The 21,453-nt window shown below is 48.8% G+C and overlaps 2 protein-coding genes across 23 annotated transcripts in view; one reads left to right on the top strand and one right to left on the bottom strand.

Moving 5' to 3' along the window:
* PHF20 (PHD finger protein 20) overlaps positions 1-12,624 on the bottom strand; it is a 72,928-nt gene extending 60,304 nt beyond the window's left edge. For 7 of the 18 annotated variants that reach the window (XM_064391119.1, XM_064391121.1, XM_064391128.1 and 4 more), the window contains exons 1-2: positions 11,930-12,074; positions 2,036-2,084 (exon numbers count right to left, since the gene is read on the bottom strand). In XM_064391119.1, the coding sequence (XP_064247189.1) occupies positions 2,036-2,084; positions 11,930-12,059 (179 nt within the window). In that variant the 5' untranslated portion in view covers positions 12,060-12,074. Of the gene's footprint in view, positions 1-332; positions 462-2,035; positions 2,085-8,786; positions 8,836-11,929; positions 12,075-12,483 lie in introns of those variants that run through there. The other 11 variants (XM_064391123.1, XM_064391133.1, XM_064391135.1 and 8 more) reach the window with 6 other exon arrangements.
* A 391-nt stretch (positions 12,625-13,015) lies between these two features.
* Positions 13,016-18,905, top strand: LOC135282179 (uncharacterized). Of its 5 annotated transcripts, XM_064391730.1 has the most exons (6): positions 13,016-13,233; positions 13,440-13,573; positions 15,778-15,913; positions 16,686-16,847; positions 17,190-17,279; positions 17,551-18,905. In XM_064391730.1, exons 1-6 carry the CDS (start codon positions 13,162-13,164, stop codon positions 18,814-18,816), a joined length of 1,860 nt encoding a protein of 619 aa, XP_064247800.1. In that variant the 5' UTR covers positions 13,016-13,161; the 3' UTR covers positions 18,817-18,905. The 5 variants fall into 5 exon arrangements, with proteins under 5 accessions (XP_064247800.1, XP_064247801.1, XP_064247804.1 ...); XM_064391731.1 differs by lacking the exon at positions 13,440-13,573 and having other exon boundaries at positions 13,076-13,233; XM_064391734.1 differs by lacking the exons at positions 13,016-13,233; positions 13,440-13,573 and adding an exon at positions 15,432-15,560.
* The last annotated feature ends 2,548 nt before the right edge of the window (positions 18,906-21,453 follow it).

Genomic DNA, 21,453 nt, shown 5'->3' with positions numbered 1-21,453 from the left:
GCAGAGATGTTGCTGACCTGGGGTACTGCAGGCAGCACTGCCACTCCTACACAAGCAACACAAGCTTGTTTTGTTTCCTTCTAGGACAAAGCATGTTTACAGTTGATTCCACAAAACCTAAGGCTAAGACTGATTCTGCTATCCTCTCCAGCACCACTGCTCCTAATCCACTTGCACATCTACGTATGGAACTGCCAAGGACTAAGTCCATTCACATGTTGTACATCAGGTTTTCCTTACTCTTCAATGTAGTTAGTTTTGACCTTTTATCATCTGCACCCATGACACCAGCCTCACGTCTCCATCAGTCGCAAAAATGATGAAAGCCTCACCCAGTTCATCCCCTACAATATGCACACCCCCATTGGGAATGGTCAGTCCAGAGAAGTCCATGGTCCCCACCGCAATCGGAACAACTTGCAAGTGGATGACCACAGCCATGCTGTGCTGAAACCACACACCTGCAGATGAGAAAAGGTATGATACCAGACTGCAAAACAGTATTTACAGACACCATCTATACTATACAATTCTAATGGCATCTTAAGAAGACTAAGTGGAAGTCTCACATGCAGCACTTAAAAACTGCATTGGCAGTAGGAAGATCATTACAATAGACTTATTGCCTGCAGACAAAACACCCTCTGCCTGGCAGGTTTTGACTACAGCAGCAGTGCTACCATGAAGTATGTTTTACTGTGTTTTGCCCTACACATAAAAACAGATATAAAACTCCTATACCTGCTAAACATGTTAACCCAAGAACAGCCTCTGCTCATCCAAAGATGTCTGCTCCTCCCTCATGTTGGTTTTGTGTGTCATTTCACAAGTAGGTTACTGTTTTCAGATGATGTCTTTCACAACAGTATTTCAAACCACAATGCTTAGATCTTCAGGCAAGTTTTTGGGTTTGGGATTTTTTTAAGTAACAGGAACAAGAAAAGTTTAAACTAGACAGAAGACCTGATACTGCAACAAATTTCAAGGAATACTGCATCACCCCCCTTCTTCTATCCAAAAGACACATTTAAACAAGACACTGGACTATATGCAGTTCTTATTTGCACAATGTAGCATTCTCAACTACATATTCACCAGCACTTTCTTGGTTTAAAAGCTTCCCAGATTCAATTAGCAACTACATAGGTGAACTCTGAGCCACACAACACAGAAACTGCATCCTGAACTGATACTTAACATCTGTGTAACAAGAATGCTGAACACCTTATTATTCAGCACTGACATTCCCTAAAACCATAAGACTTGAGAACTTGATTTCAGTCTCCTACTTTTTCTCTACTTATACAAGTAGATTAAGAGAACTGACCAGTAAAAATCTACATTGGCTCTTCTCTTCAGGCAGAACCAAGACATTCCCAAAGTACTCTGTGACAAAACTGAAAATGTGTTACATGAATGAGCCTCTGAACAAGATCCTCACTCTCTCCTTGAGATTACAGGGCCTGGAGAACATAATTTTCATCCCCTCAGCAACATCTCATGTAACTGTGCTGTCAGTTTCAACTGGTGCTGAAACTGGGATAGATCAACATGGAAGCAGAAATTATGAATATAAGCAATTCAACAGAACAAAAAAAAAATCTATAATGAAATCTACTTGAATTACCAAGTGCAATAAAAGAAATAAATAGTCGTTACTGAAAACAATTATTTTCAGTTATTTGATCATGTCCCATGTTCTGGTTTCCCCTCTCTTTTCCTATAAACACTAAAGATAGAAAAGAAGCACCTAAGCACTGAACAAACTGAAAGAACTTGGAAAAATGTTTAAGTCACATAAAATAAATCAGGTTTTTCCTAAATAAATTAATATTAATGAAAACCTACTTTAATGAGACTGTGTATTTCCAGTTTAAGAGAAAAATGGCAGCCTTTAAGAATACAAAAATTAAATGCAGATAAGTCAGGCAGAAGCACTGTGGATAGTATTGAAGTAAAACCTGAATTTTAAAGCAAAATTTCAAAAGCTTAAGGAAAAGCCACAATTAAAAAAAGGATCAATGCTTATACTCACCAAGAAACTTGTTTATGTTGTTGCAAACATTCCAGCCAGTGCTTCGTAACTACAGGAAAGGAAAAATAAAAACATGTTAATTCTAAGACTAGAAGTAGTTCTGAGTTAAAAAAAGTATTCTCTCTACAGTCAACAGTAGCTCCAGAATAGAATAACACCTCTAGAACAAAAATTTAATCTCAAAATATTTCAGTACAGGTCAGCAGGCTGCTGTGTTCCGAATTAGAGAGATGCTTAAGAGGCCCTTACACAGAGACATTCTCTCTGCATATCCACATCGTATTTCTCCATCATTTATTTATCTGTTGTCAACCAAAAGTAACCAGTAACTTTATCATTACTCCTACTTTAGTGCAACAGATACTGCAGTACTAACTAACTATACATTAACTAAGCAGTCTGCTCCTATCAACGAAGACATCCTCAACTGGATAATCTACACTCACCACGTGGCAGAAGGAGCTGTGTTGTACTAATACAAGAATGAACTACAAGCATTTTTCCAGAATTGCTTCTTCATCCACAAATCCAATTCCTGTCAATACACACAGACTTCCTCACACTGCAGAAGTGGCAACAACAGCCATTTGAATTGTTCCCAGAAGCCAAACTTAGGCTGCGGATTTGGCACTCTAATGACATTGCCCCTAGTCTCTACCTCAACTGAAGCTGGATAGAACCTGTTGTGGTTTAGGAATAGTATTCTTCCATGAAGTATTCCCACTGAAAGGAGAATCAGAGGCACAAAAGGCAAAGATCATTGGTTGAGATAAGAACAGTTTATTGTAAACAGCAATAAGAAAATAAACTGTAAAAGTAATGGTATTAAGAACAGAAGCGTACAAGAGAGGCAAGCAATTGACACGTGAATGCTCACCGCAGAGCTGATGCAACCTGACCACACCCAAGCCACCCCAACATAGAAGGGACCCCTTTCCCCCGTCCTGGAAAATGATGTGAGGTGGCGCAGAATTTCATTACAGGTCAGACAGCTGCTGTAATCCAAACTAAAGAGATGCTTAAGAGACCCTTACAAACACACAGACACCCCTCTGCATATCCACATCAGATTCTAGCCACACCCTCTTCTGGCTATTAGGACATTATCCATCCTTTATTCTGTACCACATACATCATGTCCAAATCCTACCCCTTTCAAACTCTATACACATACACACAGACACAGATATCTACAAAAGCACAGATATCATTTCCATCATCAATGGCTGTCCCTACAAGATGTCTGCTGAGTTCATTTAGTCCAAGACTGTGGATTCCATCCACCCTAGAAGTCTTCTAGGGCAAGAGGGCTGGTTGCAAACTGTATCATGAATTTATGACTGATATATCCGGAGCAGTCTATACACCTTGTCAACGGCACTTATGGCACACAGCAGCATTGCTATTCACCAACCAATATTATACAATTCAACATTACAGACTCTTCTCACCCAAAAATCAAATCCCTTTGAGGTACACATCATGTTACCTTGTCCCTCTGCACTACCCAAAAATGGCACCCAGGTCCTTGAGCAAAAACAATCCCCCTGATGTGCCTGCCTTTGTCTGAGGTAGGACTAACCCAAGCCATCTTCCCTAATATATTCCTCATATTCTATCCCTCATGGGGACCTTATCCCCTTCTATGGAATGTGGAGGTTTTGATTGTAAAGGGCCAGCTTGACTGGTGGAACCTCAAGTGTTTACTAACCAGGTGGCTTTGGTTACATGTAGATGCCAATGTCTGATGGTTTCTCACCCATTACTTTCAATATGGTTGTCATGGTTTGACCCTGGCACAATACCAGGGCCCCCATGAAGGTCCAAAATGGTTACTGTGAGATGTGACCCTGAAACAGAACAAAGCAGGCTCCCACTTGGGGATGGAGGGAAAAACACAACACTTTATTAATTACAATATCTAAAAAGGAACACACACACAAAGCTAAGAAATGAAAACCCTCCAAATACATTCCTCCTCCCCCCCTCCCTTTTCTCCACAGAATAAAATAACAGCTTAGATTTCCACCCAGTCACCATCTCTCAGGTAATCAACTTCCAGTCCATCACTACCCCTCAAAACAATCAACCTTCAAATCCATCAGGGAGAGAGGAGTTCCCCCTTGCACCATAGGCTTCCCCCAGAAGCACAATTGAAACCTCCTGTGCTTCCGTGGCACTGCCCAGAGAACATTGGCCCTTGTGACTTTTTCCCCCCCATGTCCAGTGCTCTCACCACTGGACACGGGCCAGGACTGCTTTTAGGGTTCTCTGTTTAAAGATGCTCCACCCAGTTCCAGAAGCAGCAGTCTCTCAACTTCAGGACACCAGTCCCCCCCAAATTTACCCACTGGGGCCGAGGGGCCTCGTGAACAGAGACCTCAAACCCTCTGTGAAGACAGAGGGCATCTCACACCCTTCTCACCCATCTCTGTTCTCGCCACTGCTTCACCTCTCAACTTCAGGACACCAGTCACCCCCTGAGGCCGAGGGGCCTCGTGAACAGAGATCTTCCTCACCATGGAGACAGACGGCATCTCACACCCTCCTCAGCCGTCTCTGTTCACACCGCTGCTTCACTCTTGACTCCAAGGTATTGCCTCCCCCTAAATGCAGTCTCTGGGTCACAGGAAAAAAAACCACGGGTCTGTCCATGGCCATACAAGAAAGAGTCCAGCCCAAGGCCACTCCATCATCTCTTCCCACCTAGGATTCTTCTCACCACTTCTGACATCTCTCATTCGTACTCTCTTTCCTCACACTTGTCCACTGCATCATCTCTCTCTCCTCATTCTGATTCAGGAGGATCAGTATTTGTAAGGTTTCCATTATTCTACCAAGGGGTTAAAATCTTCGCCTCTGCCTGCCCAGGACTCCCACAGCTGCCGGGCACCTTTGCCCTTCTCTCGCCGCATCCCCCGCTTCTGGCCGCCTGTGCTGCCAGCACAGTCTCCATCACTCTCTCCGGGGGGGCTGCCCAGACACCCCAGGTCTCCTCCACCCCTGCACCTTGCAGGGTTCCGGCCTCCCTCCCCACAGGCCGACGCAGCTGGGCAGGGGGAGGTCAGCCTCACTCACTGGCGGATCAAAAGAGGAAGTTTCTCTCACAATGCTCTGCTTTTAACCCCTGTGTGTTCTCAGAGGCATATCCAAATTTCCAGTGGCCACACCAGGTGCCAATTTCAAATCTGGCCACTGACTGGTTTGACCTCAACTTTTCCAGAAACTCACTTCCGGGCCAAACCACGACAATGGTTGAGTCCATTATGCTGTTCAATTTTTCCAGAGACTGGTGCATGTTAAGGAATATGATACACCCACTCAATCCCATAGTATCTGGCCCAGATGTCTCCGAGGTTCTTGTCCGACTCAATTCTTTCTGGAGTGCCATGCTGACAGAGAACTTGTTTTTCAAGGCCCAGATGGTGCTCTGGGCAGCGCCGTGAGGCATGGGGTAGGTCCAGCCATCCAGTGGTGCCTTCCACCACTGTCAGCATGTAACATTTGCCTTGGCGGGTCTGCAGGAGTGTGATGTAATCAATCTGCCAGGCCTCCCCATATTTATATTTTGACCATTGCCCCCCATACCACAAGAGCTTTACCCACTTAGCCCTGCAGTACATGTTTCACAGTCACAGATAACCTGGAGATGGTGTCCATGGTTAAGTCCACCCCATAGTCATGAGCCCATCTGTAATGTTGCATCACTTTCCAGATGACATGAGGTGTCATGCGCCACCCACCAAGCCAGAAATAATTCACCTGAGGCAATTCATCCTTGGCAGGCTGATCCATCTGTTCATTGCTGCAATGCTCTTCAGTAGCCCAACTCTGGGGTATGTGTGCATCTACACAACACACCTTTACAGTCAATTTCTCTACCCAGGCAGCCACACTTCAGCAGCCCAGATGAGTTTTCCCTCTGCACTGCCAACTGATCTTTTTTCATTGGTCCAGCCCCCTCCCCCCAGCATTTGTCACCATCCACAAATCAATGTGGAGGCAGAATATTGGCCATTTCTCTCATTCAGCAATATTTGAAGACAGCTAGATGGCTTTAAGCTGTGCAAGAACCACCTTGTCCTTCAATAGCTTCTGCAACTCATTGGGTAAGACTCCATATGGAAGATTTCCATCTTCAATTTGTCCCTATGGTATGACAGGAAGCAGCAGTGAAGAGAGCATTGCTTTTCATTTTCTGGTAGCTGATTATATATGGTGGAGCCTCCTTAGCATGGCGGCACCTTTTCCTCCTCCTCTTCTGATGGTACAGCTATTTTTGCCTTCCTGCCACTTTGTGATGATTTTCAAGATCCCTGGGTGACTGGGGTTTCCTGTTTGAGCTCACTGTGTGGTCAGAGCCATTCACCTATTCCACATGGCATCAGTGGCATGATGTGTAGAAGGGAATTTCCCTTGGACATCCAGTCCAGCACTGTCAGTCTGGGTGCCAGAAAGTGCTGTGCTGCAGTGTCAATCATTTCTGAGGCAGCGCCAACCCCTTTGTAACCTGTCAAGATCTCTTCTGCAGTTGGAGCGTAACAGGCCTCAGATCCTCTTTATCAGTGAATCCAGAACCCCAAGGTTGTCTTCAAGTCTCCACAGGTACCTTTTGTCAGAGACTCCAGGAAGGACCATGCTTCCCAGCTGCAATGTAAAGCACATTTTTCACATCTTATCCTGTCCTGAGTGGCCCAAGGGCGGCTGCACAATCTCGTGTTTAGTTTCTCCAAAACTTTTTGTTGTTGTTCAGAAACCCACTTAAAACTGTTGCTCTCCCATGTCACATGACAGAGAGGGCTTACAATCTTGACTATCTGGAATATGCATCCTGCAAAAACCCACAGTTCCTAAGAAAGCCCGTGTTTCTTTTTTCTGTCTGGACACACTACTTGGATGACCACATCCACTGGACTCTCATATATCCATCCTGCCATTTTACTTATAGGAACTGAATTTTCTGGGCACATCCTTGATCGTGGCAAAAACAGCCTTCAAGAGGATTTGGATTATTTTCTCCCCTTTCTCAAAAACCTCCTCTGTGGTGTTGCCCCCATACAATGATGTCATCAATGTATTGCAAGTGTTCTGGAACCTCACCCTTTTCCAGTGCAGCCTACATCAGTCCACGGCAAATGGTGGGAACTGTGCTTCCACCTCTGGGGCAGTCGCTTCCAGGTGTACTGGATGCCACTCCAGGTAAACACTAACAGTGGCCTGCACTCTGTTGCCAAAGGAGTAGAGAAAAACATACTGGCAATATCAATGGTGGCACCACTTTGCTGCCCTGGACTTCAGGTCATACTGAAGTTCCAGCATGTCTGGCACAGTAGCATACAGTGATGGTGCGATGACAGTGTGACTTCATTCAGGCCAAAATACTTCAGTGTCCACTCTCTGTTTACTCATACACTGGCCAATTAGGACTACAAGACATTTATTCTCCAACCTGCTTGAGTCTTTCAAGTCTGTCCAGAGTCTTGGACAGTTCATAGCCACAGTTCAGTCAGGAGGAAAAAAGATGATCTCAAATTGCCTGAATCAGGTAGTCACCTGGAGCACTTCTTGTCCTCCTCCTTTCATTGACATCGATGTCAACGCCATGGTGTACGATAATGGTGCACTCCATACAAACTTCTGCCACATGGATTGATGTGAAAAACTAGAGAAAATTGGTACTGGCTTAAATCAACTAAAGGGGAGAGGGCAGTTCTGTGGAAAGTGGCAGGTGCACTTCTCCATTCACCACCCCAGGAACCTCTATTCCAGCCCAGAATGACTGCCAGGCACTGCCACACTGAAATCAATGCCCCACACCCCATACCTGCAGCCTCAATCTAGCTCCAGAGATAACCAGAAGTCCCACCTGGGAAGCATAGCCACAGGAGGCCAGAGCAGGTAAAACCCACTGCTTTAAGATGCATGTGGTCACTTTGCTATCATCCTTGGAGTTTTATGATAGCTGAGATTGGACTTGGATCAAAGATGGTAGCTGTATCTTGGTTTTCTCTCTTTTTCATTCCTAACTTCACCTTCTTGGAATATGAGTAATATATGGCAGGATGGGCAGAATTTGCTAAATTAAATCCTTTATTCAGATTGACTGTTTTGTTTTAAATTTTGCCAAATTCCTGCTCTGCTAAAGTTTGCCTGTTAGATTTGGTTTTTTAACCTCCTGAGAACATTGCAGCATCTTTCTTGTGTGCCCAGCTCAGGGAAAAGTAGTACCTTCTTTAAATAAACTTGCCAAGTGAGCCCTGGGATTCAACATTTATGTACTCTGGACCTCATCTAGATTGACAGGGGACTGCTCGTTATCTGAATCCCTATAGATTACCCCCAGCACAGCCGATTCTCTCCGGTAGTGGAACCTTCCTCTATGGTGGTCCACCTCCTTGCACACATTACATCATCCTTGAGACAGTACTCTTCCCTCACACTTGACAGGAGTTGCCTCCAGAGGCTAAATGATTGTCCTCTTCCTGATCTCCCAGTCAATGCCTGCATCACAGGACAGGGATCCCAGTTACCTGGCTAAATTACCACACAGCACCGCACCCATCAGCTGTGATATCCCAGCTCTGAGGCTGCTCTGGGTGTTCCAGCAGCACAGTATACACTTACAGCAGGATGCTGAACCTCAGATTTTATCATCAAGCATCAACATGAATTTCAGCTATCAGATGAAAACATTATGACTGAAAATGGAAGGAGCAAATCAGAAAGCACAAAAAGTATCTGGTTACAGTACCTGCAGCAGTAACTGGACTTGGGACTTCTGACTCCTACAAGAAATCTACCTGTAAAAATATCCATTTAAAAAAAAAAGTCTGAAAAACATTTTTTCACAGATAATTTCCAGCACTTGCAACGTTGGCTACTGAAAATCCCAGAGGTCACTGCTTCCAGCCAGTCAGTATACAGTGTTCTGACTCCTAGACGTGGCATTCTGTTTCATTGCTTCCTGCCTTGACAGAACCAAATCTACCCTAATTGTTGATAAAGAGAATATTTTCAAGACATCCAAATAAAGGAAAATCTTCCAAGTTATACTGCCATAAGTATTGATAAAAATTATGTCTTTATTTAGGATAATTCATTAAGCAGACAGATCATCTGTGCATATGTCACCCTGTAAGAAGGATGCAACTTGGCTATTTGTTTTAAAAGAAAAGAAAGGGGTGCGCTTCAAGGCTGCATGCAGACTTGTCTCCCAGCTTAGAGATGAAAGGACAGCAGGAAAAACAAAAAACTGTAAAAGCCTATTTCTGCAAGCCTGGCAACTGCAACAAAAGACAGGTGCAGCACGGGGAAAGGACGGATACAAACACAAGGGATCTTGGAGCAAAAAAAGCCATCAGCAAACTACAGTATAAGGGAGCAATTCCAGCCTGGTGTACTCACAACCCCTGCTATGCCAACACATGCTTTTAAAACTAACTGAAATTCTAACTCAAACCCTACCAATAACACTGTCTCTGCATCACTGATGCACAGGTCTAGGCTAAGGATGCTCAGCTCTGCATCTAAAGCACAGAGGTGTTGAAGACAGTTTCTTTATTCAATGACTCTGTGGAACAAGAGGATATTATCCAATTCCTTGGGAAAGAAGTGATGATTTTAAGCAGTAGAAAAGTGAGTCAATTCTGAAACTACTATTTTAACATTAGCAACAAGATCAGAAAAGCTCTTTGATAGTAACTTCATATTAAAAAACCCAAAACAATCAAGCCCACAAAACAAACAACAATCAAGCCCACAAAACAACAAAAACCCTCGCACAATAAGCAACAGTGCTTCCTCTCTTTTCATTAATACCGGCTACCAAGATGAAGACATGTTTTCCTTTCTAATCAATTTCCTTTTAACCAATCCTAAGAACTCCATTTCAGGTAGATTTATGAAAAAAATAAGGCAGATCATAGCTGCGTACACTTAAATAAGGCTGGTTGAAAGTTCTCAAGCCCAGTAAAACAACACACAGGCATGTCAACAAACTAACACGCCTCCAAAAGGAGTGTTTATATTCCAATATGCATTATTATCTGCAGCCAGTCACCACAGACACAGTATACATCCATGCATGCATAATCATTTAAGCCTGGTGTTTGCAGTCACAAAAATACTGGAATGCCAGTAGTTCTGAAAGGTCTTTAGAAATATACAGGCCATGTAGCTACTGGTATTTGGACAGCAAAGACAAACCAAGAGTTCCAAGCCACCAGTTTTCACCTGAAGAAAGTATTTTCCTGCAGGAAGTACAAGCAGTCAAAACAAACCTGTAGGCAAGCAAGGAAAAGAAGTTCGAAGTATGAAGACAAGGAATTAATTGAAGCAAAAAAAAAAAAAAAAAGATGACTTACACAGACATACAATGAACTCATTAGCATTTCACAAGACTTCGCAGTATGCACCAGTCCAAAGGACAGTTCTTTCTTCTTAAGATTTAAAAAACCCCACTGTATCCATACAACTAGGCAACCATCAAGAGTACAGTTCAAATACTGACAACAACCACTTGTAGGGCTGAACAATAAATCCTTCCCCTGTCCCATGTACATTCTTTAGCTCAGCTCAAAATGCAAGTGCTCATATGTGCACAGGACAGGGTCACACAGGTAAGAGAGCTAGAGTTAGCCTGTCAGCCTGATGAATTACAGCTACAGACAATACCTATCTTCTGCAGAGGCAGTTATAAACAAAATGTGCTGTTACAGAAAATTTAACCATCCCCTACTATTAAATTAGGGGTTGTGCTCTCCTTTCCTGGCCAAGAGGGAGAATTAAGTCAATATCATTGCCTAGGTCATGCAGGAACTACAGGAGGAAAAGAAGTGCTACAGAGAGCTTTGCCAATTAAAGCTAAGAATTAATTACATGCTTCTTACATTTCAGTCAAGGCAGTACTGTTATGAGCAATTAATACTCTAGCCTCATTCCCAACTTGACCTTAAAATTACAGGCACACAGATTTTACTCTCAGCCTGCTCAAGTAAAATTTTATTTCCATTGAGGAGACATCCATGAAGTTATCAGCAAGAGCGTAAACCACTGAACTTTTCCACAAGCTAATTTAGCATGCATTCAAATAGCACACATTCATCTAAGTCACCTTCCTTTATTACTACGAAAGTTTAGAAGTCACACAAAAATTAAAAGAGAGAATTATTCTATGACTGCTCTTTGCTTAAGCCTTCTTGCTTGCCTTTTCTTTTTTTTTTTTTAGAAACTGGTTCTGCAAAAGGATCCTTACTCATTATAGAAAATTAAATGAACCCAGGCCAAAAGCATTAGTTACAGAGATGCTCCATTACTAACTGCTGTACAGATACTTACAGAAGGTTACTTCAAGTCACTACCACTGCTTTAACATTTTGGTCAATTCCCTACTGCATACAACACAGCAAAATTCTGTATCCTAGTGACCTTTATTCTACTTAACTTGGACTCATGAACTTTCAGATATCTCTCCTGATTTATTTTTAAGTATTTAGGCGAGAAACAACAGCCTGGGACCACAGAAACATCTCTGGCACCCAGATTTTAAGTCAGTAAAGGAGATAAAATGGTTTCCTGAAACTGTACCTGTTTATATTAACTAAATCCTGGAATGGCTACAGGTTACCAACTGGTACAAAAATCCACTTTGCTGGTAGTAAGTCATATCTGAACATAGACTTGCCAGGAAGAACACCATAGTGCCTCCCGACGGTACGCATTACACAGGTACGACACAAGGCAACTTCGGGGTTAGTGAAAATATCCACCGTCATTTCTGTTCTTTTAAAATGGTTTAAAGGGACAGAATGGAATAATAAATGCTCTAGATTTAATGGGACAGAAAACGAACGGAAGACTCCCCTTGCCGTGCTGAAAATCTGGCAGGGCAAGTACCTGCTCTGCGCGGGTTCCCCACTCCCGGGTCCGGGTGCCGTCCAGCCGCGCACCGGAACCCAGACACGCCGGGCCCGGCACCTCCCGCTCCCCGCCGCAGCCGGCCCGCCGGGCGCCGCTCCGGACCCATCAAATCCCCGCCTCGGGCCCTGGCACGACCCCGCCATGCGGTCCGTGCCCCGGCTCGGGCCCCGCCGCCGCCGCAAGGTCACTCGGCCGCCCCCGCCGGACGGGCCCGCGGCTCCCGCGTTCGGCCCGCACAGACTCACCTGCCCGCGCAGCTCCGCGGGCCGGCCTGCGCGGGCGGCGAGCGGGAGCCAGGGACGGAGGAGCGGCCGGGGCCGGCCCGAGCCGCGGGCCTCAGCGTGCCCGGCCGCAGCGAGGCGGGAGCGGCCCCGCTCGGCGCCCCGAGGCCGCAGGCGGGAGGCGCCGCCCGGCCCGGCCCTTTGTGCGCGGGGACGCGCCCGCCCGGCCTCCCTCCCCGCCGCGCCGCGGGCCCGCAGCGCGGGACTGGGCAGGCGGCCCGGCCTGCCCGGGCGCCGCCGCACTCTTACCGAGGGATCTGTACGGGAAAAAGGGTTAGAACGGAGCCACCCGCCCGGGCCCGCGGCGCGCCGAGCCCCGCGCACCGACCGCAGCCGCACAAAATGGCCGCCGTGATGCGGCGCCGCTGGGGGGCGGGCGGCGCGGGAGGTTCGCCCACTCCACCCGGAGGGCGCGCGCAGGGGCGGGGCCGGGCTTGGAGCCGGGCGGGGCCCCTGTGGGGAGCGGCCCCTGTGGGGAGCGGCCCCTGTGGGGAGCGGCCCCTGTGGGGAGCGGCCCGGCCCGGGCGGCGGGAGCTCGGCCCTGTAGGGAGCGTGAGCGCTGGGGTTGCACGGCGGTGAAATATCGGGGAGAGTTGGCGGCCTGACCTCTTGAGCCTCCCTTGAGGCGGATGTCGGGATGCGAGCGCTCCTGCGCGCACACGCCCGTGGCTGTCCAGCCGCCGCCGGCTAGGCTCGGTTCCCTCGGCTGGTGCCCCATGTGTCGGGGAAGAGGGTGGGCCTGACTAGTGCCCATCCGAGGGAGTCGTCACTGTCCCTCAGCTGTGTTCACCCTCTGGTACAGCCAGAAGACTGGGGGTTCAGCTGTGGATTACAGAGTTGTTCAGGGCAAATGAATTTAATTTTTTTTTTGGTAGTTTTATGCTGGGTTAAAGCGCAAGCCACATTGACACAGTAGAGCAAACATCTATGTATGCTGGAATTCTTAATGTCAAATATTACAGTGTTTCACTTTGGGTGGATAAATTCTCCCTGGTTCAGGTAGGTTTCCTGGGATAATCCTTGAGATTCTGCTCAGAGGCCACAGATCACCAGACTGACAGGTTGCTGCCTGTCAGGTTTCGTGATTGAAAGAGTAACTGCTGTGGCCAAGGTAGTCCACACAGCGCCGCCACGTGCTTCTGGGCTTCGGAGGAAGACACAACATGGCCCAAGGGCTTTTCCCTTCTGTCTTCCTCCTCCTACAGCTGCAGGAGCTGCTGTTGCTACGCAAATCTGGCTGCTGCTTTGACATCAGCCTCAGCCCAGTGCCACAAGCATCGAAGCACCCAGAGAGCACAAAGGATGGTTTAAAGCAGAGTGTCCCCATCACTATACAGCAGTAGGTGCTAGTGCTTTTGTGACAGAGCCTGTGAACTGTGTGCTGGGAATCTGTGGAAGCAGAGTGGCTTGCTAAAAGTACTGCAACAGGGAGGGGAAAAAAAAAGGTTGAAAATACAGTTTTCAGTTTGGATTTATATTTTAACCTCGAAATCTCAAAAGTGGTCTTATCATTGCAGATGTCTAGAAGAGAAAAAAAAATGCAGAAAGAATTAAAATAGAAGCAACTGGAAAATAACCCTAAAGTTTTGAGAGAAATAGATTTTTTTTTATTTTACCAAAACATCAGCATAGCGTTTGTGTAATGGGTTTTTAGACAGCACTGTATTTCATTCTGGAGTTACATCACTTAAAAAAAGACTCTTAGCACACCTGCCCTGAGAACCATTTCCTTCTTCTCCGAAAAGGAAGATCCTAGATCCTACTGGACTCCTTTGCTTTGCTATTCCCACTGACAGCACATGGCTTTTGGTAGTTCAGGGATGTGTCTGCGCCAATTTGTGACATTTCTCCTTTTTCACTGTCCAGGGGTCCAGCTTCTCTAATGTTAGTGAACACAGTTAAAATGATCATGAGTGCTCAGACATCTGCCATACTTGCCTGTTCTGGCTGGCCGTGGAGTGGCAGCTCTTCCCAGGGAACAGGAACAGTGCTCCTCCACAGACACCTGGCTGGTCTCTGCCTGTTCTGGTGGAGGTTGATGACAGACCATGCTTGGATCAGCTGGAAAAAATCGGGTTCAGAGTTTCCCCTCATATAAAGTAGTAAATATGGACAAACTAAGCTTTGTGGTCCAGGAAGGAGACCAAACTGGGGAGAACGGAGGCAGGCAGCCCTACTTTCCTCTATCCCCTCTGTTCATCAGACCCTGCCAAGACTTTGGGCAGAGACCTCCTTGCTCCCACCCTTGCTGAGCTGCTGCAGTTCTGCACTGTGAACTTCAGTGGATTACTCTGCAGGGATGTCACCATGCTGGGAACATCGCAGTCCATGCCCACTGAACGTGGTATGGGGCTCACGGCCCTCGTGGCTGAGCAGCACCTGTGGCACAGGGAAGCTGGGGCACAGCCGATGCTGCTCCTCCCTGGCTGAGATGGAGAAGAGCTGCAGCTGGAGCGTGTGCCAGAAACGGCTTTGGGAGCAGAGGAACGCCGACCCTGGGCTGCGCCCCTCGCTGTTGCCCAAGAGCCCCATGGTGATCAGTCACTGCACCTGCAACAGATTGCTCTGCCTGTCTCCTGCCTTTGTGCAAAAAGCGAGGCTGCCAGGGCTCTGCAGTGCAAAAGCTGCCCCAAGGAACCCGACAGGCTGGAGGAACGGGCACCAGAGACCTCACCAAATCCAGCCAAGAAGGAGTAGGAAGTGAGAGCAGATGGGGATGGCAGAAGCCAGGGCAGGGGAGACTGGGAAGGTGGCAGGAAGGCGTCTGAGCTGAATGGGAGCCGGACGAAAGAGGAGGAGAGGGCTTTCCCTCAGCCTGTATTTCTCTACTGTTTTTCAAGATGTGAACCAGGAATTAGATGTTGCCAGGGATGGACCAAATATCCAGTTTACTGCAATTCCCCCAGTTGTGGCTGCTTGGCCATGACAGGGAAGAAGGTCTAAAAAGGGAAAGGGGTAAAAGCAGCCCCCAAACTGGGCATCTTTGGAGTGGCAATTCCTCCCATTCCTTCCTGTTGGTGAGGAAGGTTTGCTGACAGAATGACATGACAGGGAAGGGGGAAGGGGCCTGTGGACAGGAGCTCTGACAGGTGGGTCACACGGACGGGGTGGCCCACAGGGCTGTCCCAAGAGGCCTTCAGGTGGGCCCCCCTCCCCCCAGGTGTGGTGGGCAGTTTCTGTGTGACACAATGTCAGCGTGGTGATGTGACAATGCAGTGATGTGACATCACCATGATGTAATAATGCCCCATAGCTATATTTAGCCAGGAGACCAGCTGCTGTGTCTCTGGAGCAAGAGTCAGAGTGGGATCACAACACCATGAGAGGTCTTGGCATGAGCTGTGGAGCACCATCCCACTGCTGGTGTCCTGCTGAAAGGCAGAGGCACTGCTGAGTGCACTGGGAATTAGAGGGGAGGGGACCAATGGGCTAATACAAAGGGTTCTTCTGGGGAGCCTGGGACATGGCGTGATGCTCTAGGGCTTCAGGACTGCCAGGAGGCTTATTGGGCAACACCTGAGTGTCTGTGTCTTCCCATCTCAGCCCCAGAAGACCACACCTGGGAGAAGGAGATACCAGGAAAATGGACCCTGAACTGCTGAACCTCCCACTCACAGTCAAGATCCCAGTGGCACCTGGATCCAAGCCTGTCTTCTGCAGGGGAAAGCTGGGTGAAAAGGTAAAGGAAATAGAAAGGGGTAGAAAATCTCTTTCATAGAGTCCCGATCATGCAAAGATTTTCTTGTAGCCACCTGCTATACAGCAGGAGCTGCAGCCCTTCAATTGGACAGGACTGGGCAAGGGAAGCTCCAGGCTCCCTGGAATACAGAGGAGAAAGCACTTGACCATCTTTGCACTGGTTTCTGGTACTGTGCATGTATGAGGCCAGGCCTCTGCCTTCAGCAGGCAGCTCTGTGTGTCTGGGTGCCAGGGCAACTCATCCCTTCAGCTCATCCCAGCCAGGATGAGCCAGGCCCTGGGGCATCTGGGTGAGGGAAATTCCAACCTTCTGCTTGCCTTCTTGACACCTTTGGAATAGCTTGGGCTTCCCTGCCTGGGGTATACACACTGTGCTGTCCTCCAGCTTGTGCTGCACCTTCCCAAGGTAGAGATTTTCTGGAGGTGGAGGTAGCCAACACAGCCCTTGGGCCTGCCTAACCCAAGGAGACTGATTTCATCCACTCTCTACTGTCTGCATTTGAACCTTTGAAAGTTAATTTGCGGATGGGTCTGCAGTTCTTCCTGGTGGCCTAAGATACCTATTTGCTGGTGGAGTTGCTGTGTGGTCTGTCTTTTCTCCCCTAACCCACCACAGCCCAGCCCTGTAGTCTGTGCAGGTCTCTGTGCCTACAAAAGGATGGAGAAGACCTTTACCTTTTCACAGGTACCATGTGATACTTCTTTGCTCCACTCTTCTGCCTTCTTCATACTCTGGAAATTCTCTCTTACAGCTCCACCGGCCATTTCCTTATTTCACTCTGGATGATCCCTACTGCCACCACCTCAGCCCAGCATACAACTGCCTGCATGACCCCATCCTTCGGGACTACCACAAGCGCAAGGACATCCTGCGGATACTGAAGAGACAGGGCTTCATCACCAGTGACAACAAGGTAGGTTTGGACATCAGGCTGATCAAGAACAGCCCTCTTCAAGCGGGGCTCCCTCAGCCCTGGCTGCAGCCGCCTGCTGCTGCCAGAGGACAGGGCCGTGCGCTGGTGTCCCTGGGAGCAGAAGCAGTGCCACCATCCCCCGGGCAAGCCCCAGTCCTGCCCTTCTCAGCCTGCCCCACACTGCCTGTTCAGCCCTGGCTGGGGTACAGCAGTGGCCCCAACACCAGGCTATGGGGGAGGGCTTGGGGGCAGCTCCTCTCCCACTGGGGTCAGGCTGTTTTAGGGAAGGCCGACTGCATGGCTTGACAGTTTTTGGAGGATTCTGCCCTTGTCCTTCCATAGGTGATTTGCTCTGTGAAGGAGTTCAACGAGTACAGGCAGTACCTGACCAGGATCAAGCAACAGTCAGAGCAGAACTTGGGGCAGCAAGAGGTAGGCAAAGCATTGTGTTCAGAGGCATGGGGCTGTGCAGGGCTGTGCTGCTGGGCCAGGCACTGTGGCAGGGAAAGGACTCCATGGCTGGGAGCTGAGCCAGCGCAGGGCACTGAGCTGGGCACGGGCAGCAGGGCCATGTGCAGCACACACCGTGCTGAGGGAAGCCCTTCTCTCCTGCCCTCGTGGCCTGGCTGAAGCCTGGGCCCATGGGAATCCTCAGCACGCAAGGGCCAAGCAACATAACCCACAACCTGGTGTTACCTTTCAGGAAGGACTTCCGCCATCCTGGGCCAAATTAAAGCATGGCCCCAACCTGCCAGGAATCACCAACACTTCCTGCCAGGGGAAGTGGCAGCTGCAGCCTCAAAAGCCTTCTAGCCTACCCAAGAGCCAAAAATCAGGGGGATGCACAAAAGGGAGAGAAGCTCTGAACAAGGGCCAAACCTTCTCCAGAGCTGAGCTGGGCCAGAAGGATGCCAGCACTGCTGCTGACTCCCAGAGGAAGCCAGATTGCACTGCCAGTGGCCTGTTGAATGCTGTGTTTGAGCAACTAACTGCAGCAGAAGCCAAGAAGCTTGAAGAGCTCGTTGAGACTGTGGTGTACAGACTGTTGGAGAGGTTGAAGATTCCTGAGAATCAGCATGTCAGCTTTTTAGAGAGGGCTGCCTGGGGAATCAGAGGAAGACTTTTAGGCTGCATGAGAGTAGAACTTTCAGATATTTCTCTAGATTACCATCAGAAAATGGAAGTGATGGCAAAAGAGCTTGTAGCAACAGTGTTGGAGATCTTGGGGGACCATCTGGCATCCAGCACATCCAAAGCTGCTGAGACAGGGGTGGCAGCCAAGTGGGAGGAGCTGCCTCTTGCTGGAAGAGCCACCCAAGCAGCCAAATCCAAGGACACTGCAGACAGAGCACTTTCACAGACCTCCCTTGACACACTCACCAGACAGTTTGTTGAGAGTGTTCACTACACCTTGGAATCCTCTGTAACTTCTCAGTTTGAACAAGATACTGGCTGTGAGTACACTGAAATCCTGGAGCTTCCTGGGAGAAATGCTTCCAACAGACAAGTGCAGTCATCCCAAACAGTTCCAAGGCAGAGCATGGAAGCAGGACAAGGATTCCCCAGAGCATCTGAACAGCAGAGCCTGAAAGCAATGTTGCCTGCCTCTGCAGAAGGGGCTGGGTATGCCAAAACCATGGAGCCTGAAGATTGTGCAGTGGTGAAGGAGATCTTGGAAAGAAAAAAGAACCTAGAGTCAACAGCCTTAGCCAACACTTTGGATATGAGGACCATGTCAAATCGGATTGCTGACTCAGTATTAGAGCGGATCAGTCAACCTGGGCCTGCACCAGCCCCTGACAAGAATTTTCAAGGGCCTGTTGCAAACCCACCCACATCCCAAGGTGAAATGGAGAGCTGTGCAGCTGAGGACATTCTCCCTGCCAAGGACCCACAGCCTTCCCAACAGCCCATCCCTCCGGCCCAGGCCAGAGCACGGCACAGAGCAGAGCGCCCAAAGTTCATCTGATGCAAATGAGGTGTGTGACTGGAGAGCTGAAGCGCCCTCAGACAGCAAACACCAGATCCTTGTGGTGGAAATAAAGAGTTTATTTCCAAGGCCTTGTTTTTACTTTCTTCAAGCTAGACCATACTGTCTCTGGGCATTTTCCCTTGTGTAAACCTGTTCTGTCTTCCATTCTTCAGCCTCTATCATGCTGAGACCAAATTTTATAGGGAATTTGAGGTAGGGAGGCAAGGAGTAGTCAGCATTTTTGTCTTGTTTCGCAAGCTTTGCTGTTGAGCAAGTGGAAGGATCAGTTTGGATCTTCTCTGCTTTTTCTGTGAAGGAGTTCAGGTGTCACCTGTAAAGCCTTTATTTATGCTCAGCATGAGCAGAGTTGTGCACTCCACAGGACTCACTGTCAGGGAGTGCTGTGGAGTGCACAACTCCACAGATGAGCGGGAACTGAGCTGGGAGGGCACTGCCCTATCCAGCGCAGGACAGGCCAGTGGTAAATGGGAGCAAAGCAGGGACAGTGACAGTGACCAGATGAGAACTGAAAAATCCTACAGCGATGAGGCGGGTCAGGGGAGGAAGTCAGTGCATGGGCTTGGACCAGGATCTCCATCATCACAGAAATGGCTGACCCAGCTCAGGCAGGGGTCCAAGGGCAAAGGTCTGCAGTTAGGCAACATTCCTGAGAAACAGGGAGGAAGTTCCCAGTGAGGTGTCCTTCAGCTACTTTCCCTCAGGGGCTGTAGTGGTGCTATCGGGAAGCTGGCCCTGAGCTTGGCGGCTCTGCTTCTGACACTGCCAGTGCTGACTCTACAGCCCTACATTCCAGCTGAGACAATTACACTTGTGGCAGGGCAATGCACCCAAGGAGCAGCCCCAGAGAGTGATCACCAAGGCCTCTGTGCCTGGCTGGAGCAATTCCCTCCCTGAGACCCTCCACTCCTCTGTGCCTGGCCACTCTGGGGCCTGCATGGCAGTGAGAAGGAGGGTGGTCTGTGCCAACAGGGTCTTCTCCTGTCTCTAGACCTCTGTCAGAGCCCTCAGCTGCCTCAACACAGCCCCCATGGGGGCCCTGTAGTCTGCAGAGCTGCTGCAGCATCCCGTTCTGGGGCAGGAGGATTACTGATTCCTCTGGAAATGGTCTCCCCCCTCCACACCAATGTGCAGCAGACCAGGGATGAGCTTCGTGTCCAGCTCTCCCCACTGTGCTTCTGCTTGTACTTGTTTTTGTCAGAGTGCTGCTGGAGGTCCCACAGGTCTAGCTGACCTCCAGGCTGCTCCCAAGGTGCACACAAGGATGGGAGCTGAGTGACTCACCAGGTGAGTGTGCCATCATCACAGCAGGATTCCACATCTGGGTACTTTCTACTTTGGGACAGTTTCTCACCCCTTGCTTGTTGATCAGAGCACCAGAGGCTGGGAACTGGCTACACATCTGCAGGGATGGGTGCCCACCCTCAGCCTGTGCCCTTGGCCTGAGGAAGCCCTGTCCAGGGAGTGGCTGGGAGGGACACACAGACAAGCAGGCATTTCTACATCACCGCACCCAGACATCATGATTTAGCTGGAGAAAGCCTGATTTAGCTTTCTGGGAGAAGCTGTAGATTCTTCACTTCCTCATTCCTTACAGGGCTGTCCACTTGCAGATGAGGCTCTACAGACCTGTGGTCCCTGGGGTTATAGGGTCTGACTGACATGTCCCGAGAGCGAGGAGGTAACACCCACCAGGGGACACCCTAGCCCAGTATTTGGGTGTTGTAGTGTGCTTTTACACTTTGTAATAATTTTGGTTTTGAATCCCCTTATTTTCCCCAAATGGTGTGCCCCTTTTTGTACCCCCTCCCTCTACCTGTGTAATCCTTCTCCTGCGTTGAGATCATCCCCAAATCCCCACCCTGGCTCTCTGTCAGTCACTCAGCATCCCATCCCCTCTATCTGAATTTTCAGTCCAAGTCGTCGAATGATTAGTCCGAGGCCAGAAGTCAGCCCCCCAAGTATTATTTCATACGCTATCCCAAATGTCCATCCCTAAGGTTGCATCCCTGGAGGGTCTTTATTGGTCAGCAAATGTATCTACCTTTGATTTCCTCCCCCGCTTTAAATGTAACCTTGAGATTCCTTTTGTTTTACTCTGAGCAAGGCACCCACTGAGGTGTGGGGCTCCCTCGGGAGCTCCGAATAAACCTTGGGCTGGCTCCCTGCTGAGAGTCGGCCTTTTATCCTCTACTGATGTCTCCAGTGTCTCTTCTGCTGCAAAGGTCACTAGCCCAGCTGCCCTCAGTACCCTCGGGGCACCAGAGAGTGTCCCCCCGCTGTCGGCCGCTTCGGGGCTCCCCTCCTTTGTCTGCCAACCTGGGACTGGCCAGGGTTCCTGAGAGGCACCCAGAGAGATGGAGACATTTGGGGACTGTTTGCGGTTACAGTGCCCTTGTCTTCCCCAGCAGGCACCAAGTCCATGTCGTTTCAGGGAAGCCTGTTGCAAGGCAGCTGAGGAAATCCAGCAGCTCACTGAAAAGGAAGGACCTCACTCCCTCCTCCATTCCACATCCTCTACATCCCCCATGGACCACCTGGTCTCCTGGCTCACTTGTAATCTGAACAAAAAACCAGACATGGCACAGAAGCAATGGAAGAAAAGTGTCTGAGCAG

Source organism: Passer domesticus, chromosome 16 (genome assembly GCF_036417665.1).
Source record: "Passer domesticus isolate bPasDom1 chromosome 16, bPasDom1.hap1, whole genome shotgun sequence".
NCBI lineage: Eukaryota > Metazoa > Chordata > Aves > Passeriformes > Passeridae > Passer > Passer domesticus.
This window is presented reverse-complemented; position numbering and strand designations above follow the sequence as displayed.

What these genes read in the sequence shown, in the direction of transcription:
- LOC135282179 (XM_064391730.1), top strand. Translation starts at nt 13,162, where the DNA reads ATGTATGCTGGAATTCTTAATGTCAAATATTACAGTGTTTCACTTTGG. An exon ending in ATAAATTCTCCCTGGTTCAG is followed by an intron (nt 13,234 to 13,439) that starts GTAGGTTTCCTG and finishes CTCCTCCTACAG; the next exon opens with CTGCAGGAGCTGCTGTTGCT. An exon ending in GGGGAAAGCTGGGTGAAAAG is followed by an intron (nt 15,914 to 16,685) that starts GTAAAGGAAATA and finishes TCTCTCTTACAG; the next exon opens with CTCCACCGGCCATTTCCTTA.